We start from the raw sequence: 20,280 nt of genomic DNA, 5'->3' as shown, positions 1-20,280 counted from the left end.
ACAGCACATCATGTCAGCTTTAACTCGTGTGTCATCCTCTTGGCTTCAGCAAAGGATGGGAATAATAAAAAACTAGCATGCACCGCTATTGTCGAAGCATATGGCATGCTGTTTATTTCATATTACAGACGGTGTTGCCAGCTCAAACTCAGAAAGAGAGCAACATTTCTTCCACCAAAGTGGCTGAAAAGAATCGAATGGACTGAGCCAAAGTGGAATGGAAAGCAGTTTGTCTGCGTGATGAGCTGTTTAATCGGTGAAAAAAACAACCATCCAAAGTAAGCTATAAAAGTGATTTAGGTGGATCCAACTACTCCTCCAGGTGAAGAGCCACAGAGTCTGTCCTCTGCCCACAGACTGACCCGTACTCGCCACTCCTGACTCACAACCTTAATGGACACAGCCTCTCTACCTCCGCTGTCATAATAAAGCCTTAAATCACAGATTTTGAGACAGCATTGCCTGGTAAGTGGAAATAAACACTCTTTACCAAAGTCTCCCACATGTAGTCATTACTTAGTCACACTGTCCCACCCACAGACTCGTCTCCCATAAAGGTGAAACCAGACACTCTGGCACACAACGGCTCCTTTTTTTCAAAAAAATTGAATAAAGGACAGGAAACTGTGAGTCAAAACAGAGATTGTTTAGCTTTAAATGGTGAAATCTATCAATGGTTTCATCATTACATTACTGAAATAGCACACAAGTTAAAAACTGCATCACTTCCTGGAGAGACATTGAGATGAGGAGACATCCCTCTAAAATACAGATGGCAGTGGATTAGCATACTTTCCATCTCTGAAGAGGTTCATAACAGTCCACGCAATAAAAAATGGTGTGGCGGTTCACACAGACAAATGCGAGCGTATCTACACTTTGAGTCCATGCAGACCATTCGTGCTAACGTTGCATGCTCCCTGTAGCGCAACACTCTCCTGTCCAGATGGTGGCATTATCATCGCTGATCGCCGACTAAATACATCGGACTCCTCTGTTAAATATTGAGATTTTAGAAAAGCTAAATGTTGGAGATTAATCCATGTTTCAGGTTTTTTGAACCAATCTAAAATCAGGACTTTTCCAGTGACCAATCAGTAGCCAGCAGTCCGTTGACGTCACATTTTAGTATCAGTTCAGCAAAAAAAACAAACGAGTCGAGTCGAGCCGAGTAGTGCTAGAACTATATAATGGAAAAGTGCTAAAAGTGCTCGTGTTTGGAGACTGGAAATGGGTTAAACCAGCAAACCTGGCTTTGTCCATGGACCAAAAATACTGCAACCTACTCTAAACTAATTTATTATAGCACCTTGAGATAAACAATCTTGCTATAGAGGGGTCCAAAACTAAGCAGATTAACACTTTATATTACATCCATTTACTTGAATGCAAAAATAGGCAAGTTAAAAAAGAAACAGCCTATACCAAATCCACCAGACCCCCATTTATAAATCACTGATCTAATCTGTACATAAAATATACAACTTCTGTTAAGTCAGTCGCTATATTCAAAGGGAAAGATACATTTCTACTTATATTTTGTGACCGCTAACAAAATGTGTTTCCAGTTTTAGTGCTAAGCTAGGCTATGGGAACGCAAATCAGCATATTCCACCAAACTTAGAACTATTTCTTTAAGAGCCAATGCTGTTGGTAATAACCACTGACAAAAAAATATATAAAAATCCATGGGAGGAACCGTTTCAAGTACTATGTGTAATTTAAAAGGAAAAAAAAAAAAGAAATGACAGAACTCCCATAAACTTAAATTGTGTGAATGTTTGGCAAAAACTAAAACAATATAATGTAAATCATGACGACAGTTGTGTTTATAAAGCTGAATATCACACAGCAATAGAGAATATACCAAAGCTTTCATTTGACCGTTAGTGTTTAAAAAGAAAAAAACAATGAATAGTACTAGTGCGGTACTCAATGTGAGCCATGTAGCTGTTTTTTTTATGTTTTTCTAGTTGGCTTAAAATGGTCACTGTTTCTGTTTGCTTCTGCCATGAGTAAACAGTGGCTGAAGCGCCACTTTTAGTGACATAGCTGTTGCATTTCTCCTGATAAATCTTACATTTTTTTATCCAAACCTCATCAGAGTTGGCACTGCACACACTGGTGCCCTCAGTCTGCCAAGTTTGAACTATTGGACGGTTATATGATTAAAAGAGAGATTTACAGTAAATAGATCAATAAATAAATGAATACATTTGGCTGTTATTTTTATTTTGTTACTTTTCACTGCTCATATATTTTATTTTGTCATTTTATCAAATAACTTAAGTGTCACAACCACTTCTACGGGACCATTGTCAATTCTGTCACTGCAATTACTATGCATGTGGTTCACATTTAAATACCATGAAAAACCAGAGCATAGGATCACAAACAACCAGCAGGCGCAACCAGAGGAGTGACATTTGTGTTTTAGTGCCAGTTTATAGACGATCATCAAAGACTTGACAACCTCCTTACACTTTTCTGTGGTTTCTCTGCGGTAAACCCCACCCATCTGGCAACTGAAGAGGTCTAAAACAAACACTTTTAGGGTTATTTTCAGTTGCTGTTTGACCCAGGTCTGTCTGACAGCGATCAGCCGCAGCAGCATTAGCCAGGATGACGGGACCTGGCATTATCTCCTGAGAGAAAGCAGCCGCCCCATCCTGTTAAGACAACAATGGCCTGTGCTGAGACCCACTACGAGATTCAATTCCAAATCAGACAAAACTAATTAAACAGACTAACTTGTTGTGGTAGCTATTACTGGATTTAGCGAGGAACACACATTGTTCCAACATTAACTATTTAGCTTGTGGGGAGAAATGCGATCGCTACGCATTTTACTTCATAGTGTTACCGGCGGCAACACATCAAACTCTTAAGAGTCTGTTGTGCCAAACAACATAATGGGGTATTGAATGCACAACCGAGGGAATAATCTCACCCTGACAACCCCTTTCAAAGCAATGCAATCTTTAATCGACAGCTAAGTCCTCTAATAATGTCAGGGCATGGTATCCTCTGTCTGATGGCCACCAAACAAGATGAAACCAAAGATGAGCTGAAGGGGAGTTGCACAATGGTTTGGTACTGATATCTCGACCGGGAAACAAAGACTTCTGAGATTCTCACATTTAACAAGCAAAATTCCCCCAACACACACACACACACCTAGCCACAAGCAAACAGAGCCGTGAGCGCTCGTAAAATCAGGGAAATGCAAAATCCATTGTGCAACCATTAAAGCATTAGCAGAACGGTCTTATTTTTTTTATTGTCACTGGCAGCATTTCTGTTCCAGCGCGGGCCACAGTGATGGAGCGAGAAGAAAGAATAGGATTAAGAAAGAATCATTAATACATGTAAACACTTAACAAGCTGACAGTTTTGTGAAATGTATCAAAGGTAGAATGTGGATTATGTCTCACTACAGTAGATGCAATTGGGTTAAACTTTCCAGCTGGTTTTATGTGTGCGGGGTCGAGCTCATTACTTTGGACAGATTTTGGGGTTTAAAAAGCAAACAACATAAAACTAACAGTTGGTCCCAGTTGGTTTGACGTGTATTACATTTACCAGCTCTTGCTTTACTAATAAACAGGCTTCCTCGAGTTTTGTTTAACATTGTGTCTGGTTTACGCACCAGATCCTCCCACGGTGACGGGAGCACTCGCGCAAACACAAGGTTGACAAAAAAATAAGGCCCGTTCCTCGGGTGAATGCAACACAAGCATCACATTCATTTGCCCTGGATTTGTTTTTATTCTCGTCTTGCCAACCAATGTTTCAAGTGTTGTTACAAACTGCACTGTTGTGTTTTGCAGAACTAAATCTACTTTTATACCTTCCAGCAGGGAAATTGGTTTCCATATTTTTCCATGTGGTATGAAATGATGTTCAGGGGCTTTTGAAACGAGTTCAAGTTGTATAATTCAGCACGCTAAACACTAAGTCAATGTTATTTTGTGTGATTTAACGCTTGTAATGAGGTCATGCAGTGCAGACTGCCTCGAGTAATGCACTGCCAACACATTTAAGCTAATAGATATTCATATTGCATGAAAATTTATGGAAACCAAAAGAGGCCTGCCTGGTAATAAAGGTACATTTAAAACATAACAGAAGGTTTCAAAGTTCAGAGTGTGTGTGTGTTGCATAACTGAAACACAACTATGTCAACTTCATACAGAGAGAAATGAATGGAAACAACTGGGTCTCACAGGAAACACATTTATGGTCATGAACGCAAACTGTCTTCAGAAAGAGACGTCTCCTTATCCGATGTCTTCTGACCTGCTGCAGTTTAAGGATTTTTTTTAACACTAATTGGAGTGTAGTGGACAGAAACTCTTGCCTGGTTTCGCGACCCGGTCTGAAGAAGGGTCTCTCTGCATGGAGTTTGCGTGGGTTTTCTCCGGGTTCTCCGGCTTCCTCCCGCAGTCCAAACACATGTAGATTTTGGGATGATGCAAATTGGACACTCTAAATTGATTGGTGTGAGAGTGGATGGTTGTTCGTCTCTACTTTGATGACATCCAGAATCACAAGTTTTGGTCTTCTTCCTGATTAAGTGACTGATCCTCTCCGTCTTTCTCCTCAAGTTGCTTTGTATTATTTTGTCTTTAAACACACTGCTGCAGCAGGAACAGCTTGTCAGTGCTTTTATCTGTCAAATTTGTCACAAGCACAACACGTTCTCTACCAATTTCAAAGTAAAAGCCCCCGTGTTTTTCTTTTATTGTGAATTATTGGCAGGACCATTATACTGAAGAGTATTTTACAATATCCTTGTTTTTTATTGAGCGCAGAGAAATTGGAGCATTTCAATTTGTATTATTTATGCTAATTTTCTAAGTCAAACCACATGTAAAACAGCAGTATGATGTCATTTATAGGTGACAAATGAAATCCTTTCTGTGCAGCGTTTGAAACCTTTGAATGTTAAAAGTAAGTAAGGAACTTTTTATTTTATTTAGACGCAGACACTGTAGAAATTCAAATTCACCTCAGACTCTTAAACCTTATTTTCTGTTTTGGAAAATGGTCACTTCAGTGTTCAACATCTGTAGCCGAGGAGGTGAAACATGCAAACGCACTGCTGCGGTCTTTTCACTTCATCATTTGATGATGTGAGCGAGCCGAACTGTGGTAGCAGTGGACGCTTGACACAAGTTAACAATGAGTCATAAAGTGTCTCTCGTGTTTCTTTTTTCAGTTTTGTGGTCAGCGGTGCCGTCAGTGTTAGTACAATAGTTTACGAGCTACAAAGAGAGATAAGGTTTCAAACCAACAGTCAGGACTTCCAGTAATTTACATTGCTGATGTTGCAATTGGAAATCACTGTGTTGTCAGTGTTACGACTCAAAATTATAGCACGCTCGTCCGCAGGCAACATTACACTTAATTTAATACTTCTGGTTAGTTTTAAAATCCCATCGCCAGAGTTTTCATCTCCAAATAACTGTAACTGTAGAATCTCAATTACCCAATAACACAAAAATGTGAAAAGAAAAGCTTGCATAATAGGACATGGTCATTTTCCACATCAGATTGAGTCTGTTCTTCCCGGAAAAGTGCGATTGTTAATTAGCGAAGATATTTTTGTGAGAAATATGACTGTCTGATGTGGCATCGTTATATATGGGGTGTGTGTTCTTTTAAAACGTCGAAGACGAAAGCTGAATAAAACTACTTTTTTTGCCGTAACTTTTTTTAAATGATTTCAAAACTGATTGCACAGCGTCATACATTCAGATGTGGTATGAAATTATGTTCAGGGTCATGCACTGTGGACCTCTAAAATCATTCCACTTGACTGATGCACTGCCAACACATTTAAGCTAACAGATATTCATATTGCGTGAAATGTCCAAGTTCAGGGTGCGTGCATTACATAACTCAAACTACTAACTTGTGAAATAAATGGAAACAACTGGGTGCTTGGTTCAGACCATGTTCCGATCTGGCATTAACATCAATCCTGGGTGATCCAATCTTGTTTGGATCATGTTTAGTTCAGGTCCGAACTCTCTCAGTCTGTCCTAAATGCACAAAAAAACACATTTAGAGGTGGTTTGGTGGTGGATGTATAACCACATTAGATACCACCAAAATATCATTTATAGTGCTATCAAACGATTCAAATATTTAATCGCGATTGATTTCATTAATGTCATAGTTAACTTGACATTAACTAGTAAAAAGTGCGATTAATTGCCATTAACACATTTTTCAAAAAATTGAAAAAATTAACAATTTTTTCTCATTTTAATGCTCTTATCAACATAGAAAAGTGGATCAGCTAGCTTTATTGAGACAGTATCTCTTGTCACCCTGCATATTTTGAGTTATTCCTTTTAATGTGTTGTTGCCGTAATGAGCTAATCCAAGCTAAAGGAGCTAGCAGTCTCCGGAGGTCTCCTTACTAGGGTTCGGGGGTCTGCCAGCTTGGTTGGTAACACTGCATACATCATTACTTGGATGTGGGGAGTGCGTCGAGAAATTATCCAGGCTGCGTTGGATACGGAGAGCCCGCTAGGAGACGGAGAAGCGCACAGCGCTCGCCATCCCCTCAAAATGTAACGTTAGCCTACTACTCTTTAGCCCAAACAAGTGTGTGTGCAGCACGCCTATTGTTTTGATTCCGGTCTAGCTAGATCCGCTGTGGTGTTGTAGTTTTTCTAACATTACTAGTTGTTGCAACAGCATGTGAAAAAAACTACAAAGTTTGCCAAAAAGAACAATTTAGAATTAAAGAATTTAAGAATAAACTCAGAGTATGCTACATACAGTTTGCCCTAAATTACAGCCTTGGTGACTCCATCAATGCGTTTTCTAGAAAACTGTGTGTCAACAGGAACATTTCGGGATAATTCACAGCGAGTGGGTGAGGGGGTGAATGTCCTGCCTCCCGCATGTTCAAGCCAGGCGCCACACCCTCTCCTGGATCTTTCAAACATTCTTCAGCTGCTGTGAACACGTTGGACCTCATCATATGTTTATGGAAATCCATAATTCATGGCCAAAAGGACGTGACATTCATTTCACTTACAACCTTACAAGCCTGTGGGGGCACTGTTCTGATCTCGGGTTGCTGAAGTTGGTCAGATCCTCGTTCAATTGTGCTGACTACCTAAATCTTTTTTTTTGGGAATATTCCAAGATGACGTTGCCAGGATTTATTGGGCTCAAATTATGAAACAATGATTTGGGAGCAAGTTAAGTGCCAAACAGTGTGATTTCTTTAGACCCTGACCATGGCCCTGCATATTGGGTTATTATTATTGTAGTGGCTTAAGTGTCATATGGTGTGTTTCCACTAGCTCCACTCGTGGCGCCATAACCAGGGAAAATGTGTGACGTCGTCAGACGGCCGTCACAGGAAGAGGCACAAGAATCAAACTAAACAATGCCGAACTGTAGATCATTTAAAAAGATTTAACAATCCTGAAAATGTTAGAGAAGAGTATTTCGCGACAGCACTGCTGAAAGCCTGCGATTGCGAGCCGCGAGCTGAATGCCAACCTGTTTTTTGGCACAAGCTTGGGTCGGGTGGTTGTGTGATTCTCGTCACTACCACCTGGGTTTTCATCACCATCCATTTTGTATTTATTTCTCCTTAGCACACACTTTGTTCAGGAAAATTAGCATTGACAGCACTAGATTTTTCACATCCCCACTAGCCAACAAGTGGATCAGTCCTACAGAAGAAGAGGATAAAAGTAAGCCATCCATGGAGGTAACAAGCCAATAAAAGTTGTCAGGGCTCATAGTGTGCTGTTGTGTGCTTAGAACAGGCCCAGTTAATCATTTTTGTCCAATAATTAGCATTTGGTTTGCACGAAATCTATAAAGTGAATGCCATCCTTCATGCTGTTTCAATCAACACACTTCACTTAACAGTGTTATAAAAGAAAAGTGGAGAAAATAAAGAGGAATGTATTAAAAGTTGTGCCCAGTCTCTTTTCCCACATATTCCTCCTGTTTTTTGCTTTTTGTCTTCAAAGGGTAACCATTTTCAACATATTGTGAACTGGAAAAGCACAAAAGGAGCTGAAGTTTCACACATGAGGTGCAAAGTGTATGTGCCGCTCGCAGCAGGAACGCGAGGGAGGGTCCGCCTTTAAGAGTTTAAGTGTAGCACCATGCTACAGAACTTTGTTTTTATTTAATTTTTTCATGTAATTACCGTCGTGGGATAAGGGTTGAGCAAAGTTGTTGTTAAACTTGAGAAATTCAACAAAGATAGAAGCTTGAATAGAAAAAATACTAAATATGATGCTGTGTTTGTTTTTCTACCTGAAGGCCAATGACTGTGCACATTTATCATTCTATTAGTTGTTTAATATTGTATTGTATTGTACATGCATTAGCACTAATAATCATTCTCCTTATAATTCACCAAGGTTTATTTACTACAAACAAATCTATAATAAAATAACGTTTTAACCGCTTGTGGCATTTCTGGCAGAAACAATAGAGAAGATTTTCGGGTAAAACATGAGACACAATAAATACCTGTTTAAGGCTTTGAAAAGATCATGATCAAAGTAATCAGTTATTAGAAACTTTTTTTTAAATGTGAATATTCCCTGGCTCCATATAACAAAGAAATAATTCAAACTGGATCATTTTGGTTTGTGGACAAATCAAGACATTTAAGAACATCATCATCTTGAAGTTTGGGAAAGACCAATCAACATTTAATGAACTAATCGATTAAATAAGAAAATAAAAGACCGATGAGTGCATTATGAAACTTGTTAGTTGCCGCCAAGTCATAAGATGCTCTCCCTGAAAACACAACGTACTATCCTTACTGTCTGTCAGCTGCATAAAAATAGTCCATGTCACCACATAATATCATCGTCACCCCGCGACAATCCACAACAAATCATTTGACATTTGATGTCAAATGTCAAACGAGGAACAGCTGACTGTGGTGACGATCCCCTGTCACTGTGAGTGACATTTGTGACACTATCACATTTAAAAGAGGTTGAAGAACCTGAAGAGGTTAAAGAGTCCTGTTCTTGTTCTTGTTTTCCTTCTTGAAGCCGTGTATGGAAAATTTCAATGAAAGTGTTGTGTGAAGGTGGAGGGGAATTTACTTCCTTTTCAAAAATGCCTCTAAAACGTTTTAACAACATTCCTCGTTTGTCACTACAACCACATCCTGGCTACAGAACAGTCGGCTGTCTGCTGTTCCCACGCAGTGTGTGTGTTTCCACACCATCGCTGCGTACTTAAGCCCAGATCACACACTCAAATATAATAAAGGAAATATATATAATATGTGGCAGAGCTAGTTTGATTGGAAACAGGAAGTGTTTATTCCTTCACGATGATTTAACGACTCGAGTCTGTGCATCAGTAACACTAGAGTCTGTGCAAAGAGTTTCATCAATCAAGTCAGAAATAGGCTGATAGACTTCTATTCTGTATATATATATATATATATATATATATATGTATATATATATATTATTTGTACACAAGAAATATCCATACTAATGAGGATTACTGAAACATTGATACCCAAAGGTTAAACCATTTACCAGGCACGACTTTCATCTCTTTCATGTACCAACCATGCACCAAAGTGTAATTTTCATGCACAAGACATTTGAAAAACTGACAACAAATTCCTTGGAAATTGTTGTGGAAATTCGTAATCCTCTGAGTTTTTATTTTAATATTTGGTTGACCATCTGACCACGTCTAGAGTAACAGCCAACATATCAGCTTTTACACGAGAGACATATCGTAAACTTCCTCCAATATTTTTTTTTGCACAAACACAGCCTGCCTCTGTGTGAATACAATATTCAAGGATCATAAACATTTTATGACAGACTTGCCATGAAATTTGCTGTCAGTGTCTCCAAATAATTAAAATAACAAGTTTTTTATGGACTTGTAGTGATTTTTCTGTTTCCAAACTTCAATAACAGTTCTGAGAAACAAAATAAAATAATCTGAATCATGTATTTTTATGTTGTCGAAGCTTTATCACCAACAACTGATTCCAGTGTTTTTTTTTTCCATTTGGTGCCAGTAATCAGAAACTGTTGTTCGGGGCAAAGTTAATCAAACAGGTTTTTTATTTCATGACTCCTCACAGAAGAGGACGATGCCAAACTATGACCTTATCACTTCCACCAGAATCTTTTCCCCCCATAAAGACTAAATGGAGAAATGTGCTCTACACATGTGCGTGATTACGGTCAACAACTCTCGAATCTCCTCCATTTACCATAAAACCACTGACCTTGTGCTCTTTCCTCTTTGTCTTCTCCCTTTATTGTCAAATTCTAAACTGTAAAATACATTTATTGGTTAATTCCTACAAACTGCTCCTTCTACACCAGGAGGTGTCAAACTCATTTTTGTTCAGGGGCCACATACAGCACAATGTGATCTCAAGTGGGCTGGACCAGTAAAATAATAGCATAATAACCTATGACCAACAAGAACTTCATTTTTACAAAACATGACATTTCTTGAGAAATATAAGTGGAATTTCAACAATATCATGCCTAAATTTACTATGTACACATCACACTGGATCTATAAGGGCACAAACATTTAGTCACAGGTATCTGGAAGTGAAAAATTTTGCATTTGACATTACGTTTAGATTGTAATCGTAGTGTGAAATTTCAACAAATTCATCCTGTGGGCCGGATTGGACCCTCTGGCGGGCCAGTTCTGGCCCCCGGGCCGTATGTTTGACACCTCTGTTCTACGCGATCCAAAGCAAAGGCTTCCCAATATATTAAACTTTTTAAACTTAAACCCACTTTTTAAAGATGGAAAACTGTTGTTAACACTTAATACGTCTCATTTTCAGAGGTTGTTTAGTAAATTCATTAAAACTTAATTGTATGCACGTGATTCAACATGTTGGGAAAATTCTGCAATTTTGTTTGGTGACCCAAAACCAATCTCCTGTGGCCCATCTGTGGGTCCCGACCCAGTGTTTGGGTTTCAGTGGTCATTTTCACTGTGTTTGATTTAACATGGGCAGCATTTCGACCCTTTTACTGCACTAGAATAGGTTTGGTCACAATGGTGTTCACTCATATGATATGTACCACACTTACGTCCACTTAATATGATCTACAATCAAAACCACAACTACTCTGTATCCTATAACATAGATGATGACAGCCAAGCAGAGGTTTTTTTTGTCTTATCAGAATTTAAGTTAATAAAAAGAAGGAAAGGGAAAATGTTATCTCTTATCAGGAAATTCTCTTAATTGAGTAGGTCATACATGCACGAGATGAATGCTGTACAAAGTTTTAAAGAAGCCTAACTGTTACACACTGTCATGATCAGAATATGCTTTGAACCTCTTTTCTCTGATAAGGTCTGTAAGAGGATTTTCTTATTAAGACAAGATGTTTTGTTGGCAGTGAGCCTTTTCACATCGCCGATGAATTCTCCTCACTTTAACCCCAAAAATTGCTCTCATCTGAGCTGCTGTTACAAACACTGACAAGCACACAGCAGGAATGCTTTGGAGTCTGTTTTCCTTTCTATCTGTCCGTGTTCAGCCTGGAGAATGCTGACTGACAACAAAACAGCTGAATTTTTCATAAACATATTCATTAATGTAACTACAACTAACTAACAGTTGAAAATAGTTAAAAATACTTTATGATGCTATTGTGTTATCTCAACTTATCTTATCAACTCATTTGGGAACTAAAAATGTATACGTATATATCTATATATATATATATATAGATATATATATATGTATAACCTGTGTTTACAAATGAGGGCACATACAGTAGTTTTTGTACTTGGTTCCATTGCGTGTTGGTACCACCGAGTATTGGTTCACTTTTAATGAATCGGTTCACTTTTAATGAATCGGTTCACTTTTAATGAATCGGTGCCAAATTTCAAAAGTTTCACACCATTAGACGCAGACAGTGCTCAGTGTAATATTTGTGACGCGGAAATGCAAGACGGACCATAGAAACACCTCAAACCTGATGAAGCACCAGGTCAAACACGGGATTTAAAAGCTCAAGAATGTACCGCTTTTGACTCATGGAAAGTGACGACTGCTACATAAGCTACCAACGCTAGCTAGTGCTACAACTAGCACTGCTAGTAGCAACACCCCTGAAGCCAGTCAAGCTAGAAACGTTAGCGACACGTTCAGGTAATTATCAGCTAACAGTGAAGTAGTAGTTAGAATAACGTAAGTTTTTTTTATATATATATACATATATACATACATATTTATGTATATATATACATATATATGTATATACATATATGTTCTATATTAATTTCTAACTAACATTTATTTATGTTTATTTATTTACTGTGTCTGCACCTCACAGCTCTGTAGCTAGAACAAGTAACACTGCAGTAAAAGAGAATTAAATAACACATAACTTAGCAAAGTCCTCCAGAAAAAAAGTTGCAGTTGCAGTGTTGTGGAAATTACTCAGAAGGTCCACAGGGAGGCGATATAGGGTCCACACTTTGATTTTGACAGATGAGTTGGTGTATGAGTCTGCAAGCTGATTTAATTTCACTCTGCAGACACGTCTCGACCATAGATGACGCCATGACGACACAGAACTAATATCCAGCAGTTGTTGTTATATAGAACATTCAACGTGGTCGTTAGATGTCGTTGCTACGTGCCATCAGTCATTAAAAACTACAGCAATTACGTTTTTTTTTGAAGTTTTCCATTCACTCTGCATGCGTCATCCAGATCTTTGGTCTGATAAGTTGTACGTTTATCCAATTGCCTACATTGCCAGCATTTTCATCTGTGTCTGTTGGCCACGGGACATACGTGTGGATCATTTGGCTGCAAATGACAGCTCACCTTCCCATGCACATCAAGCTCAATGCAAAAGGGACAAATTCATTTTGGGTTTCAGTGGTCATGAGGGGAAAAAAATCACCTCACGGTCTGTCACAACCAGAGCAGGCTACACACACACACACACACACACAGACACAGGGACAGCAGCTCAGCCACTAAAGCGCCATTACAATATTTAAAGTATTTAAAATGCGCAAATGCCTTCATACTCAGTCTCAAATGAGATTAAGGTCGTTTTCACACACCTTGGTGACTCATTCAGCCAGTCCGAGTTTGCTTTCTCACTGCACTTAAGTGAAATGAACCGAACCTTTTGAATAACATATTCCCCTCCTCACCTGAGGCGGCACTGCATCAACAATTACCGAAAGGAGAAGACAAAACAAACAATGAACGAGAAAACTCACTCAGACTCAGACATTTCTCACAGCTATTGTTCTCCACATGCATATGTTTACCCACAATGCCCTGCATTGTAGTCCACTTCCTGTCTCCTGACTCGTTTTCATTTTGTATTTATTACGTGTTTTTATGCCACCTTGCAGTTATTGACTTTTATGGAAGTGCAATATTAAATTGTCGCTATATAATATGTGGGGTCACACGGTGATGTAGTGGTTAGCACTCTCGCCCTGCAGCGAAAAGACTAGGGTTCGAGCCCCGGTTGGAACAAGGGCGACCCTCTGGTGGAGGATAAAGCAGTTAGATGATGACTGACTATATAATATGTAAAGCCAGCATCTCACACCTGCACTGTAGCTGTAAAAAGGCTTTCCGACTTTCTAAAGCTGACGGTATGCAGTCTTGGCCGCCACACTTCTCAGACTCGACTGTTTATGTTTGTTTTCCAATAAGTTTATGGGTCGTCACTGATGCAGTCTCTAAAGTATGTAGGTTGACTGCTCATCACATCCGATCACTGGCACTAACAGGTTGAATTGATGAAGCTGATTACGGATGTGTACATGTGGATTTTGTCCTTATTTGTAAGCCAAGGTAAAAGAAAAACGATTTTTTTTTTCCCTGCCTGTCCACCACCTGCCTCATTAGATGGACGGTTCCTGGAAAACCTGCGAAATATTGTTGCAGTCATTACGAGGCGCAATTAAATGTTCGCTTTAATCATCTTCGACAGAAAGCAGATTGTTGCATCAAGATTAGAAAGATAAGAAAAATGTTTTTCAATGAGATCATGTTGTTCCTTCGCCGCCATTTATTTAAACTAAATGTGTTTTTCGCGTTTCACTGCCAACTCCCACTGTTTGATTACCATGTTACTTAAAGAATGGAGTGATAGTTTCCTGCTGAAGTTTAACCAGCACATTTCCTGTGAGTTTTTATCTTGTGAGGACACAGGTGCTGCTGGTCTACTGCTGCCTCCTTTGGGAAGTTTCTGTCACTAATGGCGTGTTTCCACCGGCTCTACTCGCCTCTCCTCACCTCGCCAAGTTAAGTTGTGTTTCCACTAGCATAGTATTTGGTACCAGGTACTATTTTTAGTCGAAGAATTAGGAATTTCAAATGAAATCTTGATGTGGCTCAACAATGTGTTGTGTGTTGTGACGTAAAATTTGTGATTTTTTTTCTCTGGACTTCGGTGCTGGAGATTAAAGGAATACTTCACCAATTTACATTTAATTTATATTACTAGAATAGGGGTAGTATTTTTGAAAAATTGTGCTTCCCAACCTCAGAAATATCTTCATCCTTTATGTGTTACGTGCCCACCAGTGACACTTGGTCCGAGCCTTGAAACTGCAATCCTAATTCTGCACTTTTTAGACCCACTCGTCGGGGAAAGGACCTCATTCCCAGAATGTAAACAGTGTCTGCCATCTTTGCTTTAACAAAGAAAAGAATGAAGATATTTCTCAACTCAGGGGAAGCACAATTTTTCAAAAATACTAGCCCTATTCTAGTAATACAAAGCTAAATGCAAATTGGTGGAGGATTCCTTTAAGCAGTTTCCAGTCAGAAAAGATATATTTTTAAGATGTTGTAGACATGTGTAGATATTATGTGAGCCTTTAGTTACGTAGCTAAAATCCGTTTTTTGCTTGTTTCCTCGCTGGCAGCTTCATTTCCAGTGCGAGAAAACATCCAGCTAGTTCCCGGCCACATGTGAAAAAAACCAAACAGAGAGCAACTGAACTATCCCTTTAAACTTTCAAGAATGAGGACAAAGTGAGTAAGACAGATGTGGCTGAAATGCATAAACCGCAACAATCACAAGGCAAAAAAGTTCAAGTGGTCTGAAGCTTTGTAAGTCTCCCAATTACTTGTTTTCCCCAAACTCTGTGAAATGTTGGACGCGTGCACTTATTGCATCAGTGAGCCTTGGGGGGAGAATGAGAAAGGAGCAGTGCTATGCAGTCAAGTTTTATTCCTGATATCAATGTGGAAGGTGTGGGTGTGATTTCTGGTATTAAGCGCAGCTGTGAGCAATGTTAAAAGTATCTGCTGCGATGTGAGCGCGCGCGTGTGTGTGCACACAGGCCCGAGTGTGTCGATGCCAAATCCAGGCAGGGAAGAGGATGCAGAGATGATTTAATTAAAGGTTACGGGCAATAATGAAATTATTACATATGTTGCATGTATTACAAAAAAGAAATGCTTCTTGTCCCCGCCCGCCTCTGTGCTGCTGCTGCTGCTGCTGCGTACACACAAACACTCCCTCAGTCAGGTCTGATAGTATTCAGATGAAGGAAGCAGCGTACAAGTAACGTCATTTCTGCAAAGACCAACAATAACGCCAACAAAAACAACGTACTGCAGCTTTAAATCCACAATGGACTTTCGCTACGAGGAAAACATCTCGAAATATCAAGATTTTACTGCTGCTTCAGTATAAAAAAAACTTGTATTGTAGTGTTTTGAGGACTAAAAACCAGATTAACCACTCTGTGTATTGGACTTGATCCAGTGTGGTTCTGAAGAGGTTTCCTGAGGCCAAATGCAATAGTTTGTCATCCAACAGCGATGCATGAAACCTGAGCAACATTCTTCACTAAAGCAACACAGCCCTTCCAATAAATCACATTTCACATGTCTATCTTCTAATTCCCTTCACAGCCTGTGCCCTTCTATTATCCGACGTGCACCACAACACAAATCTGCCAACTGAGTTTACCACACATGATGCACTTTCATGCGCGTAGAGCCTCACACTCCACACCTTCATCCACCTTTTCATCATCTGGTCCATAAGAAACAATTAGAAAAGAAGTGATTCACCAAAATATAAAGTCCCTGTTGCTATTTCCACAAAACAGCTCTGACCACAGTGTGTGTGTGTACTTGTATTTCTTACCTCTTTAGGACATTCTCTGGCATAAACACTGATCTTGTCAGGACCGGTAGTCTTCATGAAGACCAAAACCTGGTCCTGATGAGGTGCAACCTCGTTTCTGAGGAACTAATAAAGTTCAGAGCTAAGATATGAATTGTGGTTAGGTTAAAATTAGCCATTAACTGGATATGGTTACATTTAGGGATAACGATCTGCTTAGGCTGTCCAAATGAATTGTCCTAAACAGAATAGCTGAGCAAACGTGTGTGTGTGTGTGAGTGTGTGAGGACGGGGGTGATGGGCTTAACAACATTGTGAAATAGTTCCAATATGTGAGGCTGTATCACATATTCGTCCACCTCCGCCTCCTCTGACCACAACTGTAATACTACATCTGTGAACTGACACAATGCTCCTCACTTATGTTTCAGTCTCTGCCGCAGACAGTGACACGGGTGCTTCCAAGAAAAGCTCCCAAAAAACAGTGAGCGAGAGAGAGAGAGTGAGAGAGAGACACACACACAGAGGGAAAGAGGGAACAAATGCAGCAGTGTGTGCGAGAGATGAGGAGACATGACAGTGACAAAGGTCTGGAGGAGATGAGGAGACTAAAGCCAGGACGAAGGTGAGGTGAAGGGGAACGCAGAATTTAAATGGAATAAGACACTTTTCACAGAGCAAGCAACATTTTTGTACTTGACACTTTTTGAATTGAACAAACAAATATCAACCGCAAAATCTAACGTTTTATTTGCAATGATCAGAATTTCACTTGCTCTGACACGTTTGTGTTTGTAATTCTGACCATGGGCGGGCCTTAGGAAGCTGCCTGCTGATTGGCTACTTAGTTTTGGAGTGACAGCTTAATGGACCGGAAGTAGACACAGGCTTGGAGTCACTGTCCGTCTGGAACTCGTTCCCCCAGGTTTAACCCGCCGACATCCGACAAGGTACTTATAATAATTGTAAATGTAATAATGGTAATAATTCAAATAATTGTAAGTATCTAACGTTTGTCCGATTATCTTTGAGATATTACAAATGAGTTCCAGATGGACAGTGACTACAAGCCTGTGTCTACTTCTGGAACTCAGTAGCCAATCAGCAAGCAGCTTCCTAAGCCCCGCCCATGGACAGAATCACAGGGAGCGCAAAGATCATGTTTGGAGCACAAACACTAACACGAGTTGAAGCAAGCAAAATTCCAATCACTGCAAACGAAAAGTATGTTTTCAAACAAATAAAATACAATCATTGTGAATGATTAAAATGATATTTTGTTTGCAAGAAAGAACAATATGTAAGACCACGTGATGAACCCAGAATGAGCCTTTGACTGTAGGTTTCCACCAGGAGCAGGGTCAGCTAACATCTTCTGAGTTTTGATGCTAACTGAAGCTACATACTTGGAGGTGAGGGGCGAGGCGAGGAATATTCAGCTGCAGCGTGTAAAGATGTGACACACTGTACCTTGAACCCTTTAACCTCACGCGGCATAGATCTGTGCCACAGGTGCACCCATGGTAATTTGCCGTGGGAATAATACACAATAATATGCTCCAAAAAACTCCAACAACACAAGTTATGATGTTTTTCTCTTCTTTTTGTTCACAAAAATGAGCCAAGTCGACTTTGAACTGTGACATATTTCCATATTTCACAAATTCAATCCGATTTTCACCATTTTGAGTACTTTCTGATCAGGTGTGTTTATATAATTGGTGAAAATGATTTATTTCATCAGATTGCCAAGGTTGTGCTGAAAAAAGACACTCTATGTTGCACATTCTTATAGCCTCTGTATATAGTGTATGTTTAAACATAGTCATGGAAAAAGCAGCCAAAATGCTCTCTGTTCAAAGGGTTAAATGAGGCTAGGTTGTAAAATAAAAGACCTCTTTGAGGCTTTTCCTGCATGCTCTGATCTCAGTATCATACATATGCAACCAAAAGTTTGGTTTTGTCTGGACTCTCAGTGAGATCAGATGAACATTTGTTGAATAAAGTCAGGAAAAATGACAAAACAGCCAAAATATCACTTTCTGGGAGAGCGTAGCGTGTGGTTTTGGGGGAAATCAAGAGCGAGGCTGAATGCATTTCAACATGAACAAGCTGCTTTTGTAAGCACTTATCACTCAGGACTTTATTGCAGCAGCAGGATCTCTTTACGTGCCAAGATAAGCATAAATCAACAAGTCATTTAATCTGTGTATTAGCAGAATATCTCACCCTCAATCCCTCAAAAACCTCTTTCCTTGATTTTCATTGTGGAAAGTCCTTGAATTTGACAAGAATTGTTAACCTTTTTTTATATATATATATATATACACCACTAGTTGAATACTGTTGGTTTTAACATGTGGTTTGGACAAAATCAGCACAGTTATAAATCCTCTCATTAATAATACATGTCAGTACTATCTTCATATTTGAGTATTTCTGTTCTTTTTGTCACAGGATTGCAGTAAAACATCTGCAGATTATAGTTGATGTTGCTTATTATAGTAGATTGTAAATACTTTGTTTGCACTTTTCTGATAAAGCATAAATCAACAAGTCATTTTAATTTGTGTATTCGCAGAATATCTCAACCCCAATCCCTCTAACCCGCTATCGATAAAGATTCTTTGAATTTCATCGTGGACAGCATGTGAGAACACAAATGTCCACAAAAGTCTCTCTGGACTTTCCCCTCAAGTCAAGGAGTCATGCTACTTTTAAAATCTATACTCTGGTGTCTATATTTATACTGTTTATACTGTTTGTTTATTTTAATAACAGACGGATCTGATGAAGAGATTTGGAATTTTACAAAACATGGAGGTGTTCAATTAACCTATTAAATGAACAATTCAATTAATCCTCAACTATTTTGAGTGTTTTGGGTTGTTTTTCCAATAATTAAAGAAGTCATTTTGGTTCGACCAGATCATTTCCAGGATTGGTAAAGAACGATGAGCACAAGTACTCGATAAATCAAGAAAATAATCTGACAGATTATCAGTGAGACAATCAAAGAGTATGAAATGTCTAGTAGACACGAGGACATTCTACAGGTGCACTGTCTTAGCTGCTCATACATGGATGACACATTTATTTACTGAAGCTTTTTCAGTTTTGACATGACATGTGGGTTTGGTCTAGTTTGATGAAGGGCCCCCACAGGACTCTTTAGCCTGGGGCCCCAAACTTCTTCAGTGTAACTAAAGCTGTGTGGAACATGTGCAGACACAGGTATGTGTGTGCGTGCATTAGTGACCATTTCACGACTAGTAGTCATCATGGAGACCAAAGCCTGGTGCTACTGAGGCATGTCTAAGGATTTGGTTAACTTTAGGACTCAGATTAGGATTAGTGTGCCCGCGCGTGCGTGTACTCACCCGCGAGGCGGTCTTCTGCGTGGACCCTTGAGGCAGGTAACAGAGAAGCAGAGGCGCCAACAGGTGAGAAAAGGTGAAGAGCAGAAAAGATGACGGTGACATAATTGCGCGTGGGTGAGCGCGTGAATCTGGGAGCGGCAGATCTGTCACTGATGATCAACAGGTCCAAATACGCACACACACACACGCGCGCGCGCTCGTACAGACGCACACGCAACACACAGCGCCTCCTCACTGCGTGTCTCGTCTCTCGGGGATTTACTGTCCTCTGTCCCCTGATGTGATCACGGTGTCCTGCGTGGGACGTGAACTCTCATGACATGGTGGTGAGTGTGGGTTTTTGTCCACGGCGGGAGGATCAGCCTCTCATCACAGCTTCCACAGGTTGAGTCGAGCGTGTATCCATCGCATCCTCATTTAAGAGCAGAGGAGGGAGCCGCAGCAGTGACTGACAAATGCGGCTGACCAATGACAGCGAAGCTGAGCTCACGACCACGCCCACTCCAGGCTTGGTCCAAGACTTAACTCTGGAGGAGAGAGAGGGAGAGAGAGACTATCACCATGCACAGAACAGAGGTGATACTTTGATAGAATAGAATCATGTTAAATAGAAACCTATACAACTACATATGGTTTAGGCACTTGACTCAACCCAAACACTTTAAAGCTGTAGTATGTAATATTTAAATATAAAAGAAACCTCTGTTAGTTAGTTAAGTTCACACAATGCTGATTGAGTC

The 20,280-nt window shown here is 39.7% G+C and overlaps 1 protein-coding gene across 5 annotated transcripts in view; it reads right to left on the bottom strand.

Annotated features, from left to right (window-relative positions):
• smoc1 (SPARC related modular calcium binding 1) overlaps positions 1-19,878 on the bottom strand; it is a 56,893-nt gene extending 37,015 nt beyond the window's left edge. For all 5 annotated transcript variants that reach the window (XM_044046797.1, XM_044046799.1, XM_044046796.1 and 2 more), the window contains exon 1: positions 19,541-19,878. In XM_044046797.1, the coding sequence (XP_043902732.1) occupies positions 19,541-19,642 (102 nt within the window). In that variant the 5' untranslated portion in view covers positions 19,643-19,878. The remainder of the gene's footprint in view (positions 1-19,540) is intronic.
• Positions 19,879-20,280: the final 402 nt, after the last annotated feature.

Source organism: Solea senegalensis, linkage group LG16 (assembly GCF_019176455.1).
Source record: "Solea senegalensis isolate Sse05_10M linkage group LG16, IFAPA_SoseM_1, whole genome shotgun sequence".
Classification (NCBI taxonomy): domain Eukaryota; kingdom Metazoa; phylum Chordata; class Actinopteri; order Pleuronectiformes; family Soleidae; genus Solea; species Solea senegalensis.
This window is presented reverse-complemented; position numbering and strand designations above follow the sequence as displayed.